The sequence below is a fragment of the Sorex fumeus genome, unplaced genomic scaffold, assembly GCF_029834395.1.
Source record: "Sorex fumeus unplaced genomic scaffold, SorFum_2.1 ptg000044l, whole genome shotgun sequence".
In the NCBI taxonomy this organism is placed as follows: domain Eukaryota; kingdom Metazoa; phylum Chordata; class Mammalia; order Eulipotyphla; family Soricidae; genus Sorex; species Sorex fumeus.
Window position 1 is genome coordinate 19,793,314 of NW_026606101.1, and position 23,745 is coordinate 19,817,058.

Sequence of the window (23,745 nt, forward strand, 5' to 3'; positions counted from 1 at the left end):
ATGCCCATCGGCTGTGCCCAGAGGCCTGCGGGTGCTGCGCCCCAGGTCTCCCGTGGAAGCAAAGTATTCACAGAGACGTCTGGAGCATCTAGAGGCATAACTAGAATCAACCGGTGGGGGGAATTGGGAGATGAGCAAGTGAGAGGTGGGATAAAGCAGACCTGGGGGACAGGGGTTCCAGCTGGGTGGGGCCTCACCTCCCTGTCCTCCCCCCACCCCCACCCCCGCCTCCCTCATCCCTCAGTGATCAGAGTCGTCGACGTGGATTGGCAGCGCCCCAGGAACGGCGCTGCCCACCACACGCTGGAGTACCCGGGGACTGAGCTGGTGGTGCGCAGAAGCCAAATGTTCTCCTTAACCCTGGAGCTCAGTCGAGCGCTGGACAGCGAGGAGAACCTCATCTTCACGGTGGAGACAGGTGAGCGGCTCACCAGCGCCCCCGCTGGTCTGCGTGGGGAAAGACTTGGCGGTGGGACCAGGTCCAAATTGGTTCTCTGCTTTGAGAGGGGGACCGGGTGAGTTTTAGGGGAAAGCGACCCCTGTAGGTAGGCTGAGTCCCCAACCCTGCAAGCTTTGGAGGACAGCTCTCTGGCTGAATGATACCCAAGGGGCCCCAGACTCTGGAAAGACATGGAAGCACATTGATTGACACTTTAGAGTTGAATGTTTCTCCCCTTCCATTTCAAAAGTTCCTGCCGCTTTCTCCCTGACCCAGGAAACAGGTGTCTGGGCAGTCAAGGGGACCTTCCTCTGACCCTGGCCCTCTTGTATGTGACTTGGTCACATGCTTCCCTGCAAGTGTCCCCCCCTGCAGTTTGGGGGATGCTAAAGGTTGGTGTCCAGGCCCGTAGGTTCTCTGCTGTTCTCCCACCGGGCCCCCTGTCTCTCGCCCCACCCCACACTCTGCCAGGCCCCCAGGCATCGGAGACCCTGCGCACCAAAGTTGTGTTCCAGACCACGGACCTGGAGCTGAGCGACACCTGGCTAGCGGTGACAGAGGCCCAGACAGAGAACACGGTGACCGTCAGCCTGGCCAGCCCTCCTGATGCCGTCATCGGCCGCTACCTGCTGAGCGCCAGGGCCTCATCTCGCCGCAAACACAGCGACCGAAAGCTGGGCGAGTTTGTTCTCCTTTTCAACCCTTGGTGTCCAGGTAAGAGCCAGCAGGGCTGAGGTGTGTGTGTATGTGAGGAGGTGAAGGGGTCCTGAAGGCAGACCTGCCCAGGGTGCTAGGACTGGGATAAGGAGGTAAACAATGGGAAGTGGTATGAACTGAGAAGGTACCTGGTAGCTACCATGGAGCCAGTGAGTGAGGGGCAGGGATAGTACTTTGGGGGATAAGTGGGCAGGAATGGGGCCTATGGCAGAAGCACAGAAGGGGCTAAGAACCAGGTCTAAGAACCAGGTGCTGGGAACAAAGGAAAGCTGTCTTGGTTCCCAGCACTTCCTATCAGCTGCATCTTCCCATGAGCCTCAGTACTTTCATCTGTAACATGGGAATAATAACCTCATGGGATTAGGGTAGAAACTCACAGCTTCTAAAGTACAAGGCACCCGCAAAGGGGTAGGTATTGTGATTATTTAAGAAACAGGTGGCTGCTGTTGACCTTGAGTATGGTTCCCCAGAGATGTCAGGACTTCTGAAATCCATCTTCTAGCTTGAGCTGACTTGGGAGGGTCGGGGGGCAATCGCTGCTGGGGGAAAAGCAGACCCCCCCAAGAATAGAGGGATCAGGGGGCTGCTGGGGAGCCCAGCCAGCACCGCCTTGCCCACTCCAGCCCCCGGCACTGGCCTGCTGCTGACCGCTGATGTAGCCCCTTCCCCAGGCCAGCAAGGCCAGAGCCCCAGCCCACCCGGACCTGCCGTGCTTTTCAGAGGATGACGTGTTCCTGTCCTCGGAGGAAGAAAGAAGGGAATACGTGCTCAACGACAGCGGGATCATCTTCCGAGGCGTGGAGCGGCACATCCGGGCACAGGGCTGGAACTACGGGCAGGTCTCCAGGGGCACCAGCCAGAAGGGGATGCCTGGTCTGCTGGGATCTCTGTGGGAGGGATAGGCGCAGAGGAGGGGGAGGGACTCTAAGGTCACTTCCATCCCTCCCTGCATTCCTGGGGTAGGTCCTGGGGAAGATGAAGTGCAGGGAATACAATTTGGAAGGAGAACAAGCTGGTTCTGTTGTGGGCAGTCAAAGAGTGGAGATCAGGGCCTCCCCAACTCGATCCTGCACCCCAACACAGAGGTCTAGTAAAGCACACAGATAGGGAGGCCACACTCCCCAGCTGCTGAGTCAGCGTGTCTGTGCTGGGGCCTGGGGTTACATTTCTATAGAGGATGCAGGGGTACCACTGCTTCCTGCCTGGGACCACACTGAGCATCACAGGCTTAGAGGGTTACAGGTGTCTGGGGGGTGCACACTAAGGGTTAGAGCTGCAAAGGGCATGAAAGAAAACCCCTAGTCAGGATGGCGGGAGGTGTCAGATTGAGGGTGGGGTTTGTTGGGGTGGTTGGGCAGGACCTGCCTCTGCCAAGGGAGCAGACAGAGCCATGAGGTGGCCAGGAGAGCCTGGGGTTCTGCTTAGAGGAGCTGTCTGTGGGGTTCTGGGTCTCCCCCTGGAAGAAGGGGTCCTGCTGGATTAAGGACCTTGATGATTATACCAAAGAGTGGAGGATTAAGGGTCAGAAGCTCAGGGGCTATACAAGAATGATAAACTAGAGGGTTTGAGGTCCAACCAGAAAGTAGCCACTGGTCAGCATCCACCACTTATTTCCTTGTGGGAAAGTGAGTCCAGGGTTCTTGGGACCTCCAAAGTATCACGACTAGAAACATTCATATGTTTGTGAATCTGCTCCCACCTTAAGGCAATTGTGGATCTGCTCAAAGGCAAAAGCCATGTGCACTCACGAGCTTCCCAACAGGGGGAATGTGGTATGGATCAGTGCGGAAGTGGCGGGGAAGGAGGTGAGGGAGTATGAAGGTTGAGCTTTTGGTTCCCAGTGACTCTTAAAGGAAGGGCTCTTAAAGGAGGGGCTTCTGAGACTGTGGTGTCAGAATGTGGGATGCTCTGTGGTGTCCCCGCTGGGGGAAGGAGCGGGGGGAGGGGATGGCAGGAAAGGCATGCAAAAAACAAACTCTCCTACAAGACATGAGTTATTGACATGGAAAGAGTGGTGGGAGGGCCCGAGATCTCTGTGGCTCTGGCCTCTGAACCTAGCCTCTCTGGGGCAGTTTGAAGAAGACATCCTGAACATCTGCCTCTCCATCCTCGACCGAAGCCCCAGTTTCCAGGATGACCCGGCCACCGATGTGTCCCGCCGCCATGACCCTATCTACATCACCAGGGTTGTCAGTGCCATGGTGAGGAACCCTGGGCTCCCTCAACACACCCCCTCCTGGATCCCTGGCTCCCACCCCAAGAGCACAGGGCTTGATCTCCCCAAGTTGTTTTTCATTTCAAAGCTGCCGTAACACCCCATCCATCATTTGAGGGCTTGAAACAACCCCGGAGGAGTCTTACTGTCTTGTAGATTGGGGACCTAGGCAGGGGACCATTATGACAGCTTGTCTCTGCTGTGAGATGTAGCCAAGGGGGATGTCTGAATGAATGTGAGGTTTAGGGTGCTGTGGTGGGACTAGATATGCACCCCTGGGTGCTGGAGGTCAGTGGCTGCTGGTCTCTCCATGCCACCCTTGCTGGAGCCAGAATGCCAAGACAACACTTTCACGCTCATGGTTGGTCCTCAGGCATGATGGCAGGAATAACTGGGCTGGCCAGTCAGGGCCCATTCTCTCCACATAGGCTTCCCATGTGGCTAGCTTGGCTTTCTTCCTGGAATGACCAGCTCAGGGTCACCAGGTATAGCCACAGACTTCACTCTAAGGGATAAGCCTGGAAAGAAGGCATAGAAATGGTCAGCTTGACACCATCTGGGCCTAGAAACTCAGCATAGCTTCTGCCAGAGTCATTGGTTAAAGCAGTCGAGGGCCAATCCAGATGCAAGGAGAGGTCACTCTAACCCACTTCTGGGAGTATCTTGAGTCTATTCTAGGCCAGCATGCCAGCTAGTGGCCTGGGAGCACCTCTAGAGCAAACAGGTGTTGAGATCAGTGGGCATCTCTGATTCCAAAAATCAACTCAATTGATTTTCTCATATGTGACCTCTCGGTTGCTTAAGGCCTCAGAGAAATGTACTTTGGAGCACAAAGAATGAAAAGTTGTGGTGAGTTCCGAAGGGTAGAACATGATAACCCCACACAGCAGGACAGCTTCCAAAGTCAAGTCCTGGACTCACTTAACTTCTTTACCATGTTATTTTAGCCAATCCCTAGAGCTGTCCTAATCTCAGCTTTCTCCTTACCCGCAAAGTAGGGAAAATTATCAAACCTACATCACCAACTCAAGCAAGTTAGTATCACATGCATGAAAAGTTATGCTGACATATGCAAGCATTTCACAAATGCTACCTGTCTTTATTTATAGCTCTATAAAGATTATGCCACCCACATTCCCCCCACCTGAAAAACATGTCTTTAACATTAAAACAGGAAATACCCTAAACCATACATGATTTTCAACGATAGAGTATCCCAATGGAAGGTAAGTGCAAATGATAAATGATCTCTGGAAATGCTACTGGAAAATGCCAGATACATCCACTGTCAGGCAGTTTAAAAGCCAGGGGTGGCCCTCAATGAACCAAGCAGTCAAAAATTGGAGGTGATTTTATGATGGTGAGATTCCTACAATGGGAACCCCTACCTGGTGGTGGACCCCTGACCTCCTCTGTCCAGGTGAACAGCAACAATGACCGGGGCGTGGTACAGGGCCAGTGGCAGGGCAAGTACGGCGGCGGCACTAGCCCACTGCACTGGCGTGGCAGCGTGGACATTCTACGCAAGTGGTTCAAGGGCAGGTTCAAGCCCGTCAAATACGGCCAGTGCTGGGTCTTCGCTGGAGTCATGTGCACAGGTACGGGGGACAGGAGTCCTTAAGCCCCAGTCAGCTCCCTGGCTTCCTGGTTTGCGTTCATTTACATACATTTACATAAATGCTCCGCTCCCCCCTCCAAATACTGATCTTTCTTGGTGATGGGGAAATAGAATCTGGTGAATAAAAACGCCAGGAAGCTCATCTATATGACTTTTGATCTTGAAATTGTAAAGTTCTGCCTCCCTCTGCTTCTGGCTCATTGAGTGCCTTGGAGAAGTCGTGTGAGATCGCTTCTTTCCCTTAGAGAAATAGACAGGCTGCTCTATGGTTATTATCTAACTTCCAAGGTCCTCCCAGTCTCAGAACTTGTCTATTCAAATGGGGGTGGCAGTGGTGTCGCCAGGAGTCCCCTGAGAAAATGGGCAGGGGATGTGGTGTACCTGGTGTGGAGAAAGGAGTGTCATCCCTGGCAAAGTAGACAGAGCCAAGGAGGAAGCCGTGGCCGGATTGAGGTCGAGGGGGGCGTCCCTGCATCAGGAGCCCAGACCCCAGTCCCTGAGCCTCGGGGTCGGCCTGCTCCTCTGGGCCCTCACACTTCCTGCTCTTCAGTCCTTAGGTGCTTGGGGATCGCAACTCGGGTTGTGTCCAACTTTAACTCAGCCCATGACACGGACAGGAACCTGAGCGTGGACAAATATGTGGACTCCTTCGGGCGGACGCTGGAGGATCTGACGGAGGACAGCATGTGGTGAGTCCGAGCTCTCAGCGGCCTAGGAACACAAGAGGGCGCCAGGAAGCAGACCCGTCTCCTGGGTCTAAGCCAGTCCTGGAGCGAAGGGGAGTTTAAGGAATTTGAGGCCACATAGTAAGTGAGGGGAAGAGTAGGGTAGAAACCGAAGCCACCCTCTGTTGTATGGAAAAAGCCTCGGTAGCCATCTCATGTGCATGAACAAACCTCACCTTTATAAACAAGACTTCAACTAATAACCTTGTCAAACGCGCTGTCACCAAGGAAGGGAGGAGGTGAGGAATGTGAAGTACAGGTTCCCAGAGACCTGGGCCTCCCATCCTCAGGGGGTCCTTCTGCAGCCCACTCCCACCTCCGGGGATCCCAGCCTCCCTCTTTTTTGATCCTTTCTTCTCCTCTTGAAGAGTGGATAGATCCTCTTTCAGATGTCGGGACATCTATCACTCCAAAGATTTTCCATGACTTCCCCTTCCCCCCAAATGTTTATGAGGTTATTTTCCCAGAGTCCATTGCCCTATACAGACATTCTCAGGCCACCCATGAAGACGCCCAACTCAAGCAACTAGAGTTTCTGTCTGCTGCGCCTTACTAGGTGGCCTCTTTTCTTTCTCATAGCTTTGGCATTAGTTAACACAGGAAAATTTGTAGCAAACTTCAGCACTTTACCAAGGCTGTCAAAATCCTGAACATCTGAACCCTACCTACTCCATGTTTGCCACAACCCAGAGAGTCACACACCCCAAAACACACACACACACACACACACACACACACACACACACACACACACACCGCTTCCTTGAACACATTAAACTCTGAACTCAGCATCTTCACACATACTATTCCTTCTACCCAGAAGACTATTCCCTTCACCATTCCTCTGGTGAATTCTTTCTCTTTGCAGCCATGTCTGGGATGTTTGTCATTTGCTTGGAACATGTTGCCAGCAGTTATTTGCTTTCTCAGTGTTTGTCACTTGCATTTATTTCATCTGCTGACTTACTTGTTCCTGTCTTCTTCTCTAGGAAAACAGAACTTTGTGAGAACAAGAGTATTCTGTCTTTTCTTCTCTCACTCTTTCTCTGTCTCTTTCTCTCTCTCTCTCTCTCTCTCTCTCTCTCTCTCTCTCTCTCTCTCTCTCTCTCTCTCTCTCTCTCTTATTTGTGTGCCATACCTGGCAGTACTCAGGGCTCACTCCTGGCTCTGTCTGAGCTCAGGGATCACTCTGACAGTGACCTGATGGTGGGCTCTGGGGACCATACAAGATCCCAGGGATGGATCCCGGTCCACCACATGCAAGGCAACTGCCCTACCTGCTATACTATGGCTCCAGACCCAAGAGTAGCTTGAATAACAGGTTCCTGATCTAACATAATTGGTTATGTATGGCCACCATACATCTATGCCTACATACAGGCATGTGCATGTATGGTCCTAGAATACCTGCTTATCAGTACTGGAGGATGAAGGGCTTCCCTGATTTCACCACAGTTCCCCCAGAGCCTGACTCAAGGTCAGAACTTCCCTCCATTCAGCATTCTCAGTGTTCCCTGAGACCCACCTGGTCTGTCCTCTCTCTACTACAGGAATTTCCATGTCTGGAACGAGAGCTGGTTTGCCCGCCAGGACCTGGGCCCCTCCTACAATGGCTGGCAGGTTCTGGATGCCACCCCGCAGGAGGAGAGCGAAGGTACGGGCTCAGCCAGGAGGGTACCAGACCCCCAGGTGTCCTCACCATGACGACTCACACCAGCCCTTCCCGCCCAGGTGTGTTCAGGTGCGGCCCTACCTCTGTCACGGCCATCCGGGAGGGAGACGTGCACTTGGCCCACGATGGCCCCTTTGTGTTTGCGGAGGTCAATGCTGACTACATCACCTGGCTCTGGCACGGGGACGAGGGGCGGGAACGCGTGTACTCCGACACCAAGAAGATTGGCCGCTGCATCAGCACCAAGGCCGTGGGCAGCGACTCCCGCGTGGATATCACAGGACTCTACAAATATCCGGAGGGTGAGAGCAATGCAGCAGCCTCTGGGGCTCCCCAAAGGCCACTTCCCCTGCTGTGGGGAGGACTCCCCTCTGCCGCACACCTTCTCTGAGCCTCACCTCTGCCTTTAGCTTCCTCCATTTGCAGGGTAGAGTCCCACCGCTAGGAATAATAACTACATTTCTGGGAGCACCTCGGATCATAATGGTTACTGCTATTAATAGACGATGGAAGCTGCTAGTAGATAGACACCAATGCGTGTCCATCAGAGATGGACAGATAAGCAAGAGGGTGTGAGAAAGCCAAAGGGTTGCTCAGCTACGTGCCGCAACACAGATGAACCCCAGGGACATTTGGCTAGGTGAAGCATCCGCTTATAGAGGACAAACACTGAGGCCATTCACCTGAGGTCCGTAGGGTCAGATTCATGGAGACAAAGACAATGGTGGTGGCTGAGAGGGGTGGGGAGGGATAAAGTTGTTAAATAGGCGCAGAATTTCAGGTTTGCAAGATGAAAAGGAGTTCTGGAGGTGGAGGATAGTGATAGTTGCACAATGGAAATGTACTTAATGTCACTTAAGGGGGCCATTTTAAATGGTTAGGCTGGAATCCAGGGATGTGACTCTGTAGCAGAGTGCCTGCCTAGCATGCATTAGGCTAAGTGGGGTCCTCAGTCCACCTTATATTGCTGTGACAGAGTAGACAGTGCATCACATCAAGTATGGGCATCTTGGCGCATGACAATGAAAGAACAGAATAGGGGAAATGATTGTGTTGATAAATTTCACATAATCCATTGTGTTGAAAACACAGTTGTTAAATATAAAAGCAGAATAAAAGAAGAAAGGTGAGAAAGAAGGAGAAAGGCAAGAGAGGAATATTCAGACTGTAAAAACAGAATGAAAAGTGGGGGGTGGAACAATAGCACAATGGGTAGGGTGTTTGTCTTGCATGCAGCTGACCCAGGTTCGATTCCCAGCATCCCATATTGTCCCTTGAGCACCTCCAGGAGTAATTCCTGAGTACATGAACCAGGAGTAACTCCTGTGCATCGCAGGGTGTGACCCAAAAAGAAAAAAGAAAGAAAGAAAAAAGAAAAGAAAAGGAAGAAAAGTATCTTTATTTGGGGGCTGGAGAGATAGTATGGTAGGACAGGGCATTTGCCTTGTATGCAGCTGACTCAGGTTCAACCCCATATGGTCCCTTGAGCACCTCCAGGAGTAATTCCTGAGTGCAGAGCCAGGAGTAAACCCTGAGCAACTCCAGGCTAAGCCCCCAAACAAACAAACAAACAAAAATATCTTTATTTGGAAGCTGGAAAGAAAGTTCCACCAGCTAAGGGCATGATTTGCATGCAGGAGGCAGAGGTTTCATCTCCAGCACCCTGAGCACCCTCAGGAGGGACCCCACAAGAGTCAGCACTAGTCACTGAGCACCAATGGGTATACCCCTACCTTCAGATACATCTATTTGTAAATGACAGGCTCCTGTATGTATAAAATCCTTTTAAAAAATCATAAAAAGTTATTAGGACCAATAAAAAAATTTAGCAAGATTTTAAAACACAAGATCAACTTATAAAAATTAATTGTATCTCTAGACACTTGCGAAATATAATCTGAAATTAGAAAAACAAGTTAAACTAGTAAACAAATCAGAAAGGGTAAACTGCTTAGGAATATTTTTTAGAAGAATTATTTGAGTAGCAATGAGAAAATTCTATCTGACCTGATGGGTCAGTAGCACCAGGAGTGGCCTGGGGTCCCTTGAGGACTGTTTGGGAGATCACCCCTCTCCCCTGCCAAAAAGCAAGAACTGTACACTGAAAACTACAAAATGTTAATGAAAGAAATTAAAGAATACTTAAATAAATCGGAAAATCTTTAATTTCATGGATTAAAAAACTTGAAGATAATCCAAAATTAAGCTACATACTATAAAATTCCTATTAAAATTTCAACTGAGTTCCTTGCCTCTGGTGGACCCTAAAATTCAATTGGAAAAATTTAAAGGACCCAGAATATCCAAAAAAATCTAGAAAAAGGCACAATTGGTAATCTAAACTTCCCAGTTTCAAACTGTAGTGTAAATATATAATAAAGCAACTTGCACAAGAATGAATATATAGATCTACGGAATATAATTGGGACACTTTGAAATAAGCCCTTACAATATGCTCAATTAATTTTGACAAGTGTCCTATGGCAATTCCACAGGGAAAGAACACGATGATCTTTTTCACACATTATGCAGGCACCACTGAATTATTCACATGTAAAAATAAAGTTGGAAACTGGAGATGTAACCCAGTGGTGAAGGGCATGCTTAGCATGTATGAGGCCCCAAAGTCAATCCCTCTTGCACACAAAAAGAATGAAGTGAGTCTCATATCACACCATCCACAAAAATTATCTCTAATGACCCATAGACTTATATTTAGAGCTAAGATAATAAAAAAAAACTTTTAAAAAAATAGCAGCTGGTCTTTACAATCTTGGGTTAAACACAGCCTTTAAATTTTTTGATATCAAGAATAGAAGTGATTGACTAGGGAGAGACTCAAAGGGCTAGAGCAGAAGCTTTGCATGGAGGAGTCCCAGGTTTCATTCCTGGGACGTTCCCGAGCATGTAGGATGCGTGTAAGACTATGGTTAAATAAATAAAAATGACATGGGCCGTTGGTCGGGCTCTATGGTCAGCATGCAGGTTTTACTTGCAGGAAGCTCTTCTTCAGTCTTCAGAATGGACAGTCCCCTGAACATGGTCAAGAGAACGGGACCAAGAGCATGGGACCAGGAGCAGCCTCCAAAGTCTAGCTGAGTGTGATTTCAAAATGAAACAATGAGACAAACAAGAATACAATACCCAGGTGTGGCCCTTGAGCACTGTCATATGTGACCCCCCAAACCAAAAACAAATTAAAAAAATAATAGCATATGGGGGACTGGTCAGGGATGCATCTCAAATGTAAAGTATGTGCCTTGCTTGAAGGAGACTTAGGTTTGATCCCTGGTACTGCAAAAACAAAAACAAACCCTGAGATAGTACCAGGGGCAAGGTTCTTGCCATGCACCAAAACAACCCTGGTCCAATCCCCAACACAACATATGGTCCCCCAAGCTATGCTGGAAGTGATCTGGGTGGACCCCACTCCCTTTAAAAAAAAAGCAGTGAAGAAATAGGCAAAATTCAATAATCAAAGCATTTGAATATTCTAAATGCACAAAAGAGTTGAATAGACATTTGTTCAAGGATGATAAACAAATGGCCAACAAACACATGGAAAGATGTGCCATTAGTTATTAGGGAAATGCAGATCAAAACCACAAAGATATACCACATCATACCCACTAGGACTGCTAAAATTATAAACACATACACTAAGTCTTGGTGAGAAGGATGAGGAGAAGCTGGAACACTTACATTGCTGGCAGGAAGTATGGTGGAAAAGTTTGGCAGTTCTTCAAATCATTCAAAGTTACTTTTCCACACAATCCAGAAGATGCTCTTCTAGGTATATACTCAAGAGAAATTATTTTTCTTTTAAAAAAGATAACCACATGAAAACATGTCTATGAACATTCACAGCAACAGTATTTAAGATCACTAAAAAGAGAAAATATTGGGGACCAGAGCAACAATTCAGTGGTTAGGTGCTGCCTTGCACATGCCAAACCAGATTCAATTTCCAGCACAGCATATGGACCCCCAAACCCTGCCAGGAGTGATCCCTGAGCTCAGAGCCAAAGCTAGAGAAAACCTTGAACACAACCAGTGTGACCCAAAACCAAACAAAACACTGGAAACACCCCTCTACTCCACCAAAAAGTAAAAACAGGTGGTAAATCCACATCTGGGACTTTATTCAGCAATGAAAAAGAATCAAGTACTGGTACAACTGGATTAACATTATGAGAACAAAGTTTTTTTTTAAAAAAAAAAAAAGCCAGAAAAGACCATACATTGTATGGTTTTCCAGTAGTAGGGCGTTTGCCTTGCAAGCCACAGGCCTGGCCGAGCTGGGTTCGATTCCTCCATCCCTCTCAGAGAGCCCAACAAGCTACTGAGAGTATTTCACCTGCACGGCAAGTCCTGGCAAGCTACCTGTGACGTATTCAATATGCCAAACACAGTAACAACAAGTCTCACAATGGAGACGTTACTGGGCCCGCTTGAGCAAATCGATGAACAACGGGAGGACAGTGCTACAGTGCTACAGTCCAAATTAGAAATTAGATGAATTAAAATTAGAAAATCAGTTGCCGCCAGCTGAGGTTGGGAGAGAGGATAAAAAGCACCAATGGTTTGCAGAGTTTCTTTTTAGAATAGCAAAACTGTTCTAAAATGAGGTAATGGTATTGGCTGCACAAGTCAGTGAACATACTAAGAAAGACAGAATTGTCATCTTTAAGTGGGTGAGTTGTGGGAGTATATCTAGAAGGCCTCCTGAGAAAGCAATGTCACATTTCACTGGCAGGGAATTAAGACATTGTCATAGTGAAAATAGAAGAGCATGATAACAAAATTCCTCCACACATTAATCATAAAAATGAGATATTAAGGAACACTTAGGTTTATATAGAGTTCACTACAGAATTTAGTTCCTTGGGGATAAGCTCAGGGAAGGATCTGTCAGTGGGGAAATAGTTGTGGGGAACCCTCAGGTTCCAAGCAGGGAAATGAGACATTCAGAGGTGGATTTGGAATAATCGGGGTGGAAGAGAACTGGAATGAGGGGAGACCCTAGTTTCCAGGTAATAAAGGAACGTTTTGGAGCATAATGTTCCATGCCTTGCCTGTGGATTTCTTGTACCTACTTTGCTGATAGAATGACTGAGTCTGAGTAATGAGAATGTGATCAAAGTTGACCATCACCTGTGGCAACCAGACATGCTAGTGAGGTCATTCTTATGGAGCTCTGAGGGAAGAAGGAAGACCTGGAGAGGATGCAAAGATTGGCAGGACCTGGTGTTGGATGAGAGTGTTGAGAGGGTGGGATTGAATTAAGGATCCTTTGCATGCTTGACTTGTATATTGGATGTTCAGAGTCCTTGTCCTTGCTAAGATGGAAAAGATATTGGTTAGAAGAGAGCATCTTTGTTTGAATTTAATGCCCCTTTGTGTATCTTGGGGGACAGGAGACTGTCAAATTGCATGTTATGGTTTGAATGTCAAAAAGATCTGGGCTAGCAGCAGAGAGAGTGGGTGATCAGGAGTCTTAACCTCTCATGTCTGCAAAATCCAGAGGAGTCTAGAGTGTAGACCCTGGAAAACCAAGTGACCCTGACCTCACTATTCAGAAGACACCCCCCACCTTGTTAAGTTCTAGACCATTTCTGCCACTTAAGGAGAAACGGGAGATTCAAAAACTGGAAATTGGAATCAGACTGGGTTTATATCTCAACTGCCTGCATTTAAGTTGCTTCACATCTCGGCCTTGAGTTCCTTATCCGTAAACCAAAGAAGGGGGGTTAGACACAGTTCCTGGGACAGGTTTGTGCCTGGCACTAAAATGATGCCAAAGTGTTAACCATCATTGTCAGAGGAAACTGCAGGCCCGCTTGTGAGAGAACCTGCACATTTCATGTCATTTCCTCATTCTTCACAACCAATTAAAAATTAAGTTCCGGGAAAACAGCAGAGTGGTTGAGGCACTTGCATGCAGCTGATCCTGGTTGACCCTTAGTACGTGGTCACCGGTATTCCCTCAGTACTGCAGGAAGTGATTCCTAGCACAGAGCTGGCAGTTGCTCTCAAGAACTGTGGGATGTGACCCCATAGCCATAATGATAATGATGATGATAATGACTATGAGGATGAATTTAAATAGTCCTAGAGCCCTAATGCATGTGTCTGTGGTCCGCCTCTGGTTCTCAGGCTGTCAGTTTCTCCATGATCTCCAACAATCCTGGTAAGCTTTGTTTGAGGAAGATGGGGGGGGTTGGGTTTGTTTTGTTTTGTTTTGTTTTGTTTTGTTTTGTTTTGTTTTGAGGGCCACACCCAGGGCTGTTTAGGGGCTACTCTGGGGTCTGTACTGGGGGTGGTCATATGGGATGGTGACCCAGTACAGAAATGGGATGGAATGGGATGCAACCTGAGCTTCCTGCATGCAAAGCCATGCTCAGCCCGCTGAGCGCTCGCTCTCTCTCTCTCTCTTTCTCTCTCTCTTTCTCTCTCTCTCTCTTTCTCTCTCTCTCTCTGTGTCTCTGTGTGTCTCTCTGTCTCTCTGTCTCTCTGTCTCTCTCTCTCTCTCTCTCTCTCTCTCTCTCTCTCTCTCTCTCTCTCTCTCTCTCCAGGAAGGTGGTTTGGGTCTTTTTTTTATTTAAAGAACTGTAATTTATAAAGATTTCGATTTGCTCGAGCGGGTCCAGTAACGTCTCCATTGGAGACTTTGTTGTTACTGTGTCTGGCATATCGAATAGGTCACGGGGAGCTTGCCAGGCTCTGCCATGCGGGCGAGATACTCTCGGTAGCTTGCCGGGCTCTCCGAGAGGGGCGGAGGAATCGAACTCGGGTCGGCCATGTTGGCTGCGTGCAAGGCAAACGCCCTACTGCTGTGCTATCGCTCTAGCCCCTTGATAGCTTCATTTTAAGCATACAATATTTCAACAGCAATCCCACCACCAGTGCAACTTCCCTCCACCAGTGTTCCCAGATTTCCTCCCCACCCCGTATCCACCTGTCATCTTGACAGGCACATTACAATGTTCCAGTGGTTGCTTAGATTTCATGTTCTCAGTGTTACTGAGTCTGTTTTGGATATATGACTATACCACTCACCTGTATAACTGAAGTCCTAACCCCCTGTTCAGCCATTACCTCCTATTCTTGATTTTTTTTTTCTTTCTCTGTCCTCATCCGTTAACCCTAGGGCCAAGGGTGATCTAGGCATCTCCCCTCTACTGCAAAACATTTCCTCATCCAATATTCCATATAAGCCACAAATAAATGAGATCATCCTGCATTTTTCTTTCTTCTTCTGGCTGACTCCTTTCAACATGATTGTCTTCCAATTCCACCCACATTGCAGAAAATTGCTTGATTTCACTGTTCCACAAAGGTGGTTTGCTAGAGACGGGAGCTAGGCAGAAAAGGTGTATGGCTCACGAAGTGGGGTGCTCTTCTCCGTAGGGTCACGGAAGGAGAGGCAGGTGTACAGCAAGGCGGTGAGAAAGCTGTTCGGCGTGGAAGCCTGGGGCAGGCGGACCCGGGTGCGCAGGGCCGGTGGCCGCGGCCTCTGGCGAGATGACCTCCTGGAGCCGGCCACCAAGCCCAACATCACCGGCAAGTTCAAGCTGCTGGAGCCGCCCGTGCTGGGCCACGACCTGAGTGTGGCCTTGTGCTTGGCCAACCTCACCGCGAGAGCCCAGCGGGTCCGGGTCAACCTGAGCGGTGCCACCATCCTCTACACGCGCAGGCCGGTGGCAGAGATCCTGCACCAATCACACACAGTGAAGCTGGGGCCGGAGGAAGGTGAGACCATTAGCCCGCGCAGGGGGGACCTGGCCGTGGAGGCCGCTGCCGTCAGAGAGACATGCCAGGATGCTGCACACATTCATTCCCAGGGAAGAGGCGGCAATTCCTTAGCACTGTGCTTCTCCAGGGCCTTCCCTCCTGTCCCCACTTTCCAAACGAGAAAAATGAGGCTCCACTATGAGAATGGCTAGAAAGGTCTACGGTCACGCCAGGACCAGCTGAGCCCAAGGTGAGGTCATTCAGCTGAGTGTGAATATTGGTGCACGGACGCCCGCTGGGCCTCCTTCCTCGCAGTGGAGTTGACTCCTGTTACTGTTGTAGAACTCAGCAAATTCTGGGCCCCATCAGCTCTAGCTGTGTTCTGAGAGTCAGACACAAAGAGACCCAGGGAGTTGTCTGTGAGGGGGCCTGAGAATTCTCCTGCAAAGCTGAAATCCTCCCAGGTACTCCCTCACCTGCCTTTCCAGACCTTCTGAACCCCAAGCCCATTTCTGGTCAGCAGAGCTTATGTTTTGACAAAGTGTGAGTACGGTTGAAGGAGATGTCACACGTTTTTCACTTTTTTCGACATTTATTTCCCACCAATCTAAATCACAGGGGGGAAAGAACTGCATAAAAAATATGAATTAGCATACACTTAATCCTGCCTTTGAGCAGTTTTTTAATATTAAAAGGAATACCTAGTCATTAAAGATTTAGAAGCACCCGAAAGATCACCCAGGATTCTGTCACCCACCTAGAGGTCGCTAATATTTTCTTTCCAAATTGTTAATGCCTGCCACTTTTGAAAAACAGTTTTAATTACATTACAAACATTCATTAGGACCCTTCTCTTTTCACATTACATTGTAATTTAAATATTTTTATAAGCTCTTCATTAACATTTTAATAGATGTGTAATCTTTAAATAAATATATGGTGATTTATTCTGTCCTTTGTCTTTTGAGTAGCTATTAGCTTGTTGCTATTAAAATAAATCATTAAAGTAGGTACCTTGATACTTTCAAAAAGCCTCTTTTTCACCTGGATTTTACACTTGTTAAAATTGATTCATAAAAAATGGATTTTTTTTTAATTTGGGGGCCCCATCTGGTGGTGCTCAGGACTTACTCTTGGATCTGCACTCAGGGATCACTCCTGGTGGGGCCTGGGGTGCCAGGACCAAACCCAGCTCAGCTCTGTGCATACCAAGTGTCCTACCTACAGTACTATCGATCTCTCCAAGCCTGAGAAAATGGCATTTTAAGTCCAATTGTATGATTATTCAAATAGATAATGTATAAACATCTGTTATTTTTAATTAACCCTACTTTTTTTTTAGCAGTTTTAGCTTAAGGGGAAATTGAGCACCAACACAAAGGAGCACCAGACTTATCCCCTTGATATCTCTCTGCTCCCACACACATAATTAACCAAAGACCATAGTTTACCTTCAGATTCTCTCCATTGTACATTAGATAGGTTTTTGCAAATGCTCATGTCATGTGTGGATTAGAGGATTATATAAACAGTTCACAGTCCTAAAATTTCTGTGTCACCTGTTCATTCCCTCCCATCTTGAGTCCCTGGCAGTCACCCATCTTTTTATTGGCTCCATAGGGTTACTGTTCCCTAATGTAATAGCGTTGGAATCATACATTATCTAATCTTTTCAGATTGACTTCTTTCACTTAGAAGTCTGTACTTGAGATTCTGCCATGGTTTTCCTGGCTTAATAGCTTGTTTCTTTTTTATCCACTGACTAGTATTCCATTCATGGATATACCACCATTTATTTACCCAGTTCCCTATTTAAGGTATCCTGGTTGTGTCCAGGTTTTATCAATTGTTAACAATCACGTGCAGGTTTTGGGTGTGGGCAGAAATTTTTTACTCATTTGATGAAAATCAAGGTCCATGATTGCTAGACTGTGTGATAAACATATTTAGTTTTCTAAGAAACATCCAGTCTTCCAAAAGGGCCATACCATTTTGCATTCCTATCACTAAGAGTTCCTGTGATTCCAAGTCCTCGTGTCAACATTTGGTGTTTTCAGTATTTAACTATTCTTTTTTTTTTTTTTTTTTTTTTTTGCTTTTTGGGTCACACCCGGCGATGCTCAGGAGTTACTCCTGGCTCATGCACTCAGGAATTGCTCCTGGCGGTGCTCAGGGGACCATATGGGGTGCTGGGAATCGAACCTGTGTCAGTCATGTTGGCTGCGTTCAAGGCAAACGCCCTACCCGCTGTGCTATCACTCCAGCCCCCGGTATTTAACTATTCTAATAGGCATGCTGCAGTATCTCATTGCTTCAATTTGTAGTTCCTTAATGATGTGTGATATTGAGCATCTTTTCATATCATTTATACATCATTAATTAATGAGATATGGAGCTTATCTTATGCTATTAATGGCCCATAGCATAGCGATAGGGCGTTTGCCTTGCATGCGGTCGACCCGACCGACCTGGGTTCAATTTCTCCAACTCTCGGAGAGCCCGGCAAGTACTGAGAGTATCTCGCCCCTACGACAAAGCTTGGCATGCTACCCGTGATGTATTTGATATGCCAAACACAGTAACAAGTCTCACAATGGAGACGTTACTGGGCCCGCTCGAGCAAATCAATGAACAAGGGGAGGACAGTGACAGTGACAGTGACAATGAGATATGAGCTCAGGTATTTTGCCTACATTTCTAATGTGCCATTCACGTCCTCTTTGGTGAGTTTTAAGAGTTCTTTGTGGTTGGTTCCCTCCCCCCCATTTTGTTTGGGCATCAGTGGGGGCATGAAGGTGAATAGCAGCCTTTTTATCAAATGTCCTTGATCACGTTTTCCCTAAATTGTGACTTATCTTCTTCTTTTCTTAAGAATGCCTTTGACAAAGCAGATCATTTTGATTTGGGGAGGGGTTGTTGGGCCACACCCAGAGGTGCTCGGGGGGGGGGCTACTCCCACTTGTTGGTCAAAAGTTGCTTGTGCTAGTGCTTGGAGGGTACTTGCCATCATACACGGTGCCAGGAACAAAACCTGGCCCTCATGCGTGCAGGCCCTGTTGTTCAGCCTGAAGAACTCTCCCCATAGCTTAGTTCTTACTTAAAGATAATAAAGCTTGTTTTTTGTTTTTTGTTTTTAATGAATCATACTCATGGTATAGCTAAGGAGTTGGGCTGGAGCAATAGCACAGTGGTAGGGTATTTGCACGCAGCCAGCCCGGCTGAGCTGGGTTCGATTCCTCCACCCCTTTCAGAGAGCCCGACAAGCTACCGAGGGTATCTCGCCCGCGCGGCAAAGCCTGGCAAGCTACTCATGACATATTCAATATGCCAAATACAATAACAAGTTTCAAAATGGAGATGTTACTGGGCCCGCTCGAGCAAATCAATGAACAACGGGAGGAAGTGACAGTGACAGTGATGGTTAAGGAGTCAGCATAACCATGATGAATACCTACTTTGTCTTAAAGGAGTTTTATAGCTGTATATTTTATATTTTAAGTCTGTTTTGTCAGTCTAGATTAATTTGGGAGTATGTGGTTATTAAGTTGTTCTAGCACCATTCATGAAAATGATTTTATTTCCTCTAGGCTTCCTTCATTCTTTTTTCAAAATTAAGGGGCTGAAGCAATAGCACAGTGGGTAGGGCGTTTGCCTTGCAAGCGGCCGACCGGGTTCAATTCCCAGCATCCCATATGGTCCCCTGAGCACTGCCAGGGATAATTCCTGAGTGCAGAGCCAGGATTAACCCCTGTGCATCGCCGGGTGTGACCCCCCCCCCAAAAAAAGCAAAAAAAAAACATTAAATGGACTGTTACATGGGTCTACTTGGGTGCTCTGCTTTGTTCCATTGATATATCTGATCATTCGTTCACCGATACCAATATCTCTATCTATAAATATAAAATGGGCCTTCAGTTATTAGCTCTTTTTATATCTTTTTTTAGCACTTTCTAGTGTTTTCATATGCATCTTGTATTGTATTTTTATATCAGTTTTTTATATCAGTGTTTACTGGCGTTTTTATTGCGAGCCTCAAAATTGTCAGTGTCCTCATGATTTATCTGTTTGGGTTTTGTTGTTGTTTGTTTGTTTGTTTGTTTGGGGAGTTCACACTCTGTTGTGTTCAGAGTGTATTCTTGGCTCTGCACTCTGGGAGTAATCCCTGAGTGCATAGCCAAGGCAGGGCTCAGAAGACTCTCTGAGGAGCCAGGGATCAGACCCTGGCTGGCTGTGTGCAAAGCAAGCACTCTGCCTGCTGTACCATAGCCCCAGCTCTCGTCCTCGTAAGCCTTTTTCCCCCCTCAGTGTTGTATTGACTGCCATTGACCTTTGTCGCTTCATAAAAATTTTAGAATCAGGACTGGAGCCAAAGTACAGCAGGTAAGTTACTTACTTGCCTTGCATGCGGCCTGTCTGGTTCAATCTGTGACACCCCAATATGGTTCTGAGCCCCACCAAGGAGCGATTCCTGAGCGCAGAGCCAGGACTTAGCCTGAAGCACCATCAGGTGTGTTCCAAAAACAAAACAAACTTTAGAATCAGTTCATTGATATTCATTAAATAGTATCTTGCTAGCATTTTTGTAGACTTTTCTAGACTGTGTAGATCACTTTGGGAAGAATTGATATACTGATACTAATTATATCTCTATCTATAAATATGAAATGGGCCTTCAGTTATTAGCTCTTTTTATATCTTTTTTTAGCATTTTCTAGTTTTTTCATATGCATCTTGTATGTTTTTTTATATCAGTGCCTAAATATTTTATTTTGGTAGTGTTCTATAAGTAGTAGTCTTTTAATTTAAAATTCATTTATTTATTATTGGTATACAGAAAAATTATTGACCTTGTACATTAATCTTATTTCCAGTACCCTTGCTATAATCTTGTGCCAGTTCTAGGAGTTTTTAAATAACTCTAGGAGTTATTTCTTTTGCATTTTCTACATAGATTATCTTGTCATATGTGTATAAAGACAACTTTGACCTTCTGAGTTTTATACTTTTTATTTCATTTTCTTGTCTTACTGCCTTAGATAAGACTTCCGGTACAATGTTGAAAAGGAAGAGTAAGAGAGTTTTGTTCCCTATCTTAGTAGGAAAGTCTTGAGCTTCTCACTATTGGTTTTGGGGACTTTGTTCTTTGGGGTGAGGGTTAGGGGTTCATAACCAGCAGTGCTCAGAGCTTACTCCTTGTTGGGCCCAGGGGACCATATGAGCTGCTGGGGATTGAACCTGGGTCATCCACTTGCAAGGCAAACTCCTTACCTGCAGAACTATCTCACCAGCCCATGAGTTTCTCACTATTAAGTATGTTGTTAGCTATAGGACTTTTTTGTGGGTACATTTTTAATCTTGATTTTGGGGTCATACCTGGAAGTACTCAGGGGATCCATCCTGGCAGTGCACACAGACCATGCAGTGTAGGAATTAGAACTCACAACTCCTGAATGCAAAGTATGCACTCAGCCCTTTTTTGAGCTATTTCTCCAACCCTCTCTCAGAAAGCTGACAGAATTTCCCTCTTTTTCTAGTTTGTTGAGACTATTTGTGATGAATAGGACCTGGTAGGCACACAATAAACAGTATATGAATTTCGAAAAGATGAAAAATATTTTGGACATACTTGCAGGCTATCAAATGTAGCCTGCCCACAGGGCAGAGTCTGGCAAACTCCCCGTGGCGTACCAAATATGCCAAATACCAGTAACAATGATGGGTCTCATTCTCCTAAAGAGCCGTGAATATAATCTCAGGGCTAGGATGAAAGAGACGTTACTGGGGCCTGCTCGAGGCAATCGACGATTAACAATCGAAAAATATTAGACTGAGAGATTTTCATGCTGAATGCCTAGGGGACATTTAAACACACCTCTGGGAGGTCGGGGAGAAAAGTCCAGTGGCACATTAGCTGACTGACCCAATTCTGATTTCGATCTCATCTCGGCACTTTGGTTAACTTGCTATGTTAACAAGAACAGTGAACAAGAAATTGCCCTCTCTGAGCCTCGGGTTTCTTTATCTATAAGCAGACAACAATGGCCGTCTTACAGCAAGGTGGGTTGTAAAGTATAGTGAGGGTAAGACTAAGAATGGAGCCTTCCATCCCTTGTTTTGGGTACTAGAAAAAAAGAGCATCAGCTCTCCCCTCACACACACACCTAAGTCCCACCTCTCCTTTTCCTTCCAGAGAAAAAGATCCCAATCACAATATCATACTCTCAATACAAGGACGACCTCACTGAGGACAAGAAGATCCTATTGGCTGCCATGTGTCTTGTCACCAAAGGGGAGAAGCTCCTGGTGGAGAAGGACATTACCCTGGAGGACTTCATCACCATCAAGGTGAGTCTGTCTGCAGGACTCAGCCTGTCTCACATTGGCTCCCTCCAGAGCTAGGTGAGGGCATCAGGGGAAAAAAGGCGGGGTTGGGGCAGGGAGACAAAGAGGGGTGTGGTTTGTGCTTGTATATCCACCTTCCATTCTCTAGGGCAGGGCTTCTTCTACTTTTCCCACTTGTAAGTCCCTTGGGCTGAAGAAATGTCTACATTACTCAGGTACTTAAAATAGGTCTACAAATCAAACGACTACTGCTAAGTCTTAAAGAAATACATTTGAAATTAATGTCTAAGATTTTTCACAGCCGCCCTCACTCAATTATATGACTCCCATAGGGAGCTGCAACCCAGTGTTAGGAGCTAGGCTGGTGGGTAGGAGTGGGTCAGGGTGGTGTGGATGCAGGGGCTTAGAAGGAGGACAGAACTCAGCAATGGGATTTGTAAAACAGGGAAGAGACATGGTGAGTGGCTCACCCTCAAGCACTACCAAGACCACGTAGTTGAATGAGGAAAATGAATGATAACTTGTGTGTGTTGCTTCTCTAGGTCCTGGGCCCAGCTACAGTCGGAGTGGCTGTTGCAGTGCAGGTGATAGTGGTGAATCCACTCTTTGAGCAAGTAAAGGACTGTATGCTGATGGTGGAAGGCAGTGGCCTTCTCCAGGGACAGCTCAGCATCAAGTAAGTGCCAGCCTGGAAGTAGGCCAGGAGGTTCTTTCCCTATAATATGGGTCATAGAGAGGGAGAGGGGAGATATTCTGAACTTCCAGGAACCAGCCCATTGTCTAGATATATCAGCCTTCATTCATTTCTTTTTTTCACTAACTATTCAGTTATATAAGTCATCTGCTCATGCATTCACATTTTCACTCGTATATATTCATGAATGCAATCATCTCCTCTCTCGTTCACTCATTAATTCACTTTTTATTTTATTTCTTGTTCATCTTGGGAGAAATGGTAGCATCGAGCTCAGGGACTAACACATGCAAAAGCTGTGGTAGAACCACACCCCTATCCCCATCACAGTGATTAATTCATGTTTTTATTTTATCGTTAAATTACAAATTCATCTATTCAATGCAGTTTTGATTAATTCATTCATCTGCTCTTTCTCTCTCCTCACACCTTCATTCACTCATTGATTCATTTATGCATTTTATCGGGCTGGAGCTGTAGCATAGCAGATAGGGCGTTTGCCTTCCACGCAGCCAACCTGGGTTTGATTCCTCCATCCCTCTTGGAGAGCCTGGCAAGCTACTGAGAGTATCCCGCCCACAGGGCAGAGTCTGGCAAGCTCCCCAGGGTGTATTCAATATGCCAAAAACAGTAACAAGTCTTACAATGGAGAAGTTACTGGTGCCTGCTCGAGCAAATCAATGAACATCAGGAGGACAGTGCTAAAGTGCTGTGCATTTTATCACATGTGTTTATTCCAACAATTAAGACCCTTACTCGTTTATCTACTTACTATCTATCATGCATTCCCTTACTAGTCACATGAACCTCAATCATAGGGGCCTGTGCTATAAGGCACATGTCAAAGTCTTAAGAATGACAATATAGACAGAGGAGCTTAGAGAGACCCTATCAGAGAGAGATATCCCCTTCTGTAAAGAATAATGTGATTTGTACAGAAGGATAAACCCCCAAGGTCTGAGTGGTCATTAGCCCTGGAACGGGGATGGTTTGAGACCATTAAGAACCCCAGTGTTGTTGATTTTTGAACTGGGCCTTGCATGATAAATTGAGGAATTTTTCAAGTATCTATAAAGGATTCTTCATGGTTGGTATCATCAGGGAAGGTCTCCCAGAGGGGGGAAAACAAGAAAAAGAAACTTGATCTAGACCTTGGGCATAATTGGAATCAGAGAGGCATCTTCAGGAAAGGAACCTATGAAGAACTTACAGGCCACGGGGAGAGATTAGCCTGATGGTAGAAAGTGGCAAAGGGAAGACAAAACTGAAAGTACATTGACAAGGGGGTAACTATCAAGCCATAGTTTGTGGCTTTGTGAATTTGATCCCAAGGGCCCCCAATATCTGCCAGCAATAACTGGCAGATCAGGTTCAGAATGGACCAAGCCTGACAGCCCACCTTTCTGTCTTCTCTCCCCCCACCTTCCAACCCCAGAGTGCCTATCTTGGAGCCCCAGGAGAGAGCCTCGGTCCAGTTCCACATCACCCCTTCCAAGAGTGGCCCCCGGCAACTGCAGGTGGACCTCATCAGCCCTCACTTCCCAGACATCAAGGGCTTTGTGATCGTGCATGTGGCCGCCACCAAGTGA

At 46.8% G+C, this 23,745-nt stretch overlaps 1 protein-coding gene across 1 annotated transcript; it reads left to right on the forward strand.

Moving 5' to 3' along the window:
• On the forward strand, nucleotides 1-23,745 carry TGM6 (transglutaminase 6). Its single transcript, XM_056121571.1, has 13 exons — nucleotides 1-145; nucleotides 245-418; nucleotides 911-1,153; nucleotides 1,877-1,995; nucleotides 3,229-3,357; nucleotides 4,792-4,969; nucleotides 5,540-5,678; nucleotides 7,265-7,368; nucleotides 7,446-7,688; nucleotides 14,797-15,138; nucleotides 21,311-21,465; nucleotides 22,005-22,138; nucleotides 23,592-23,745. Exons 1-13 carry the CDS (start codon nucleotides 1-3, stop codon nucleotides 23,743-23,745), a joined length of 2,259 nt encoding a protein of 752 aa, XP_055977546.1.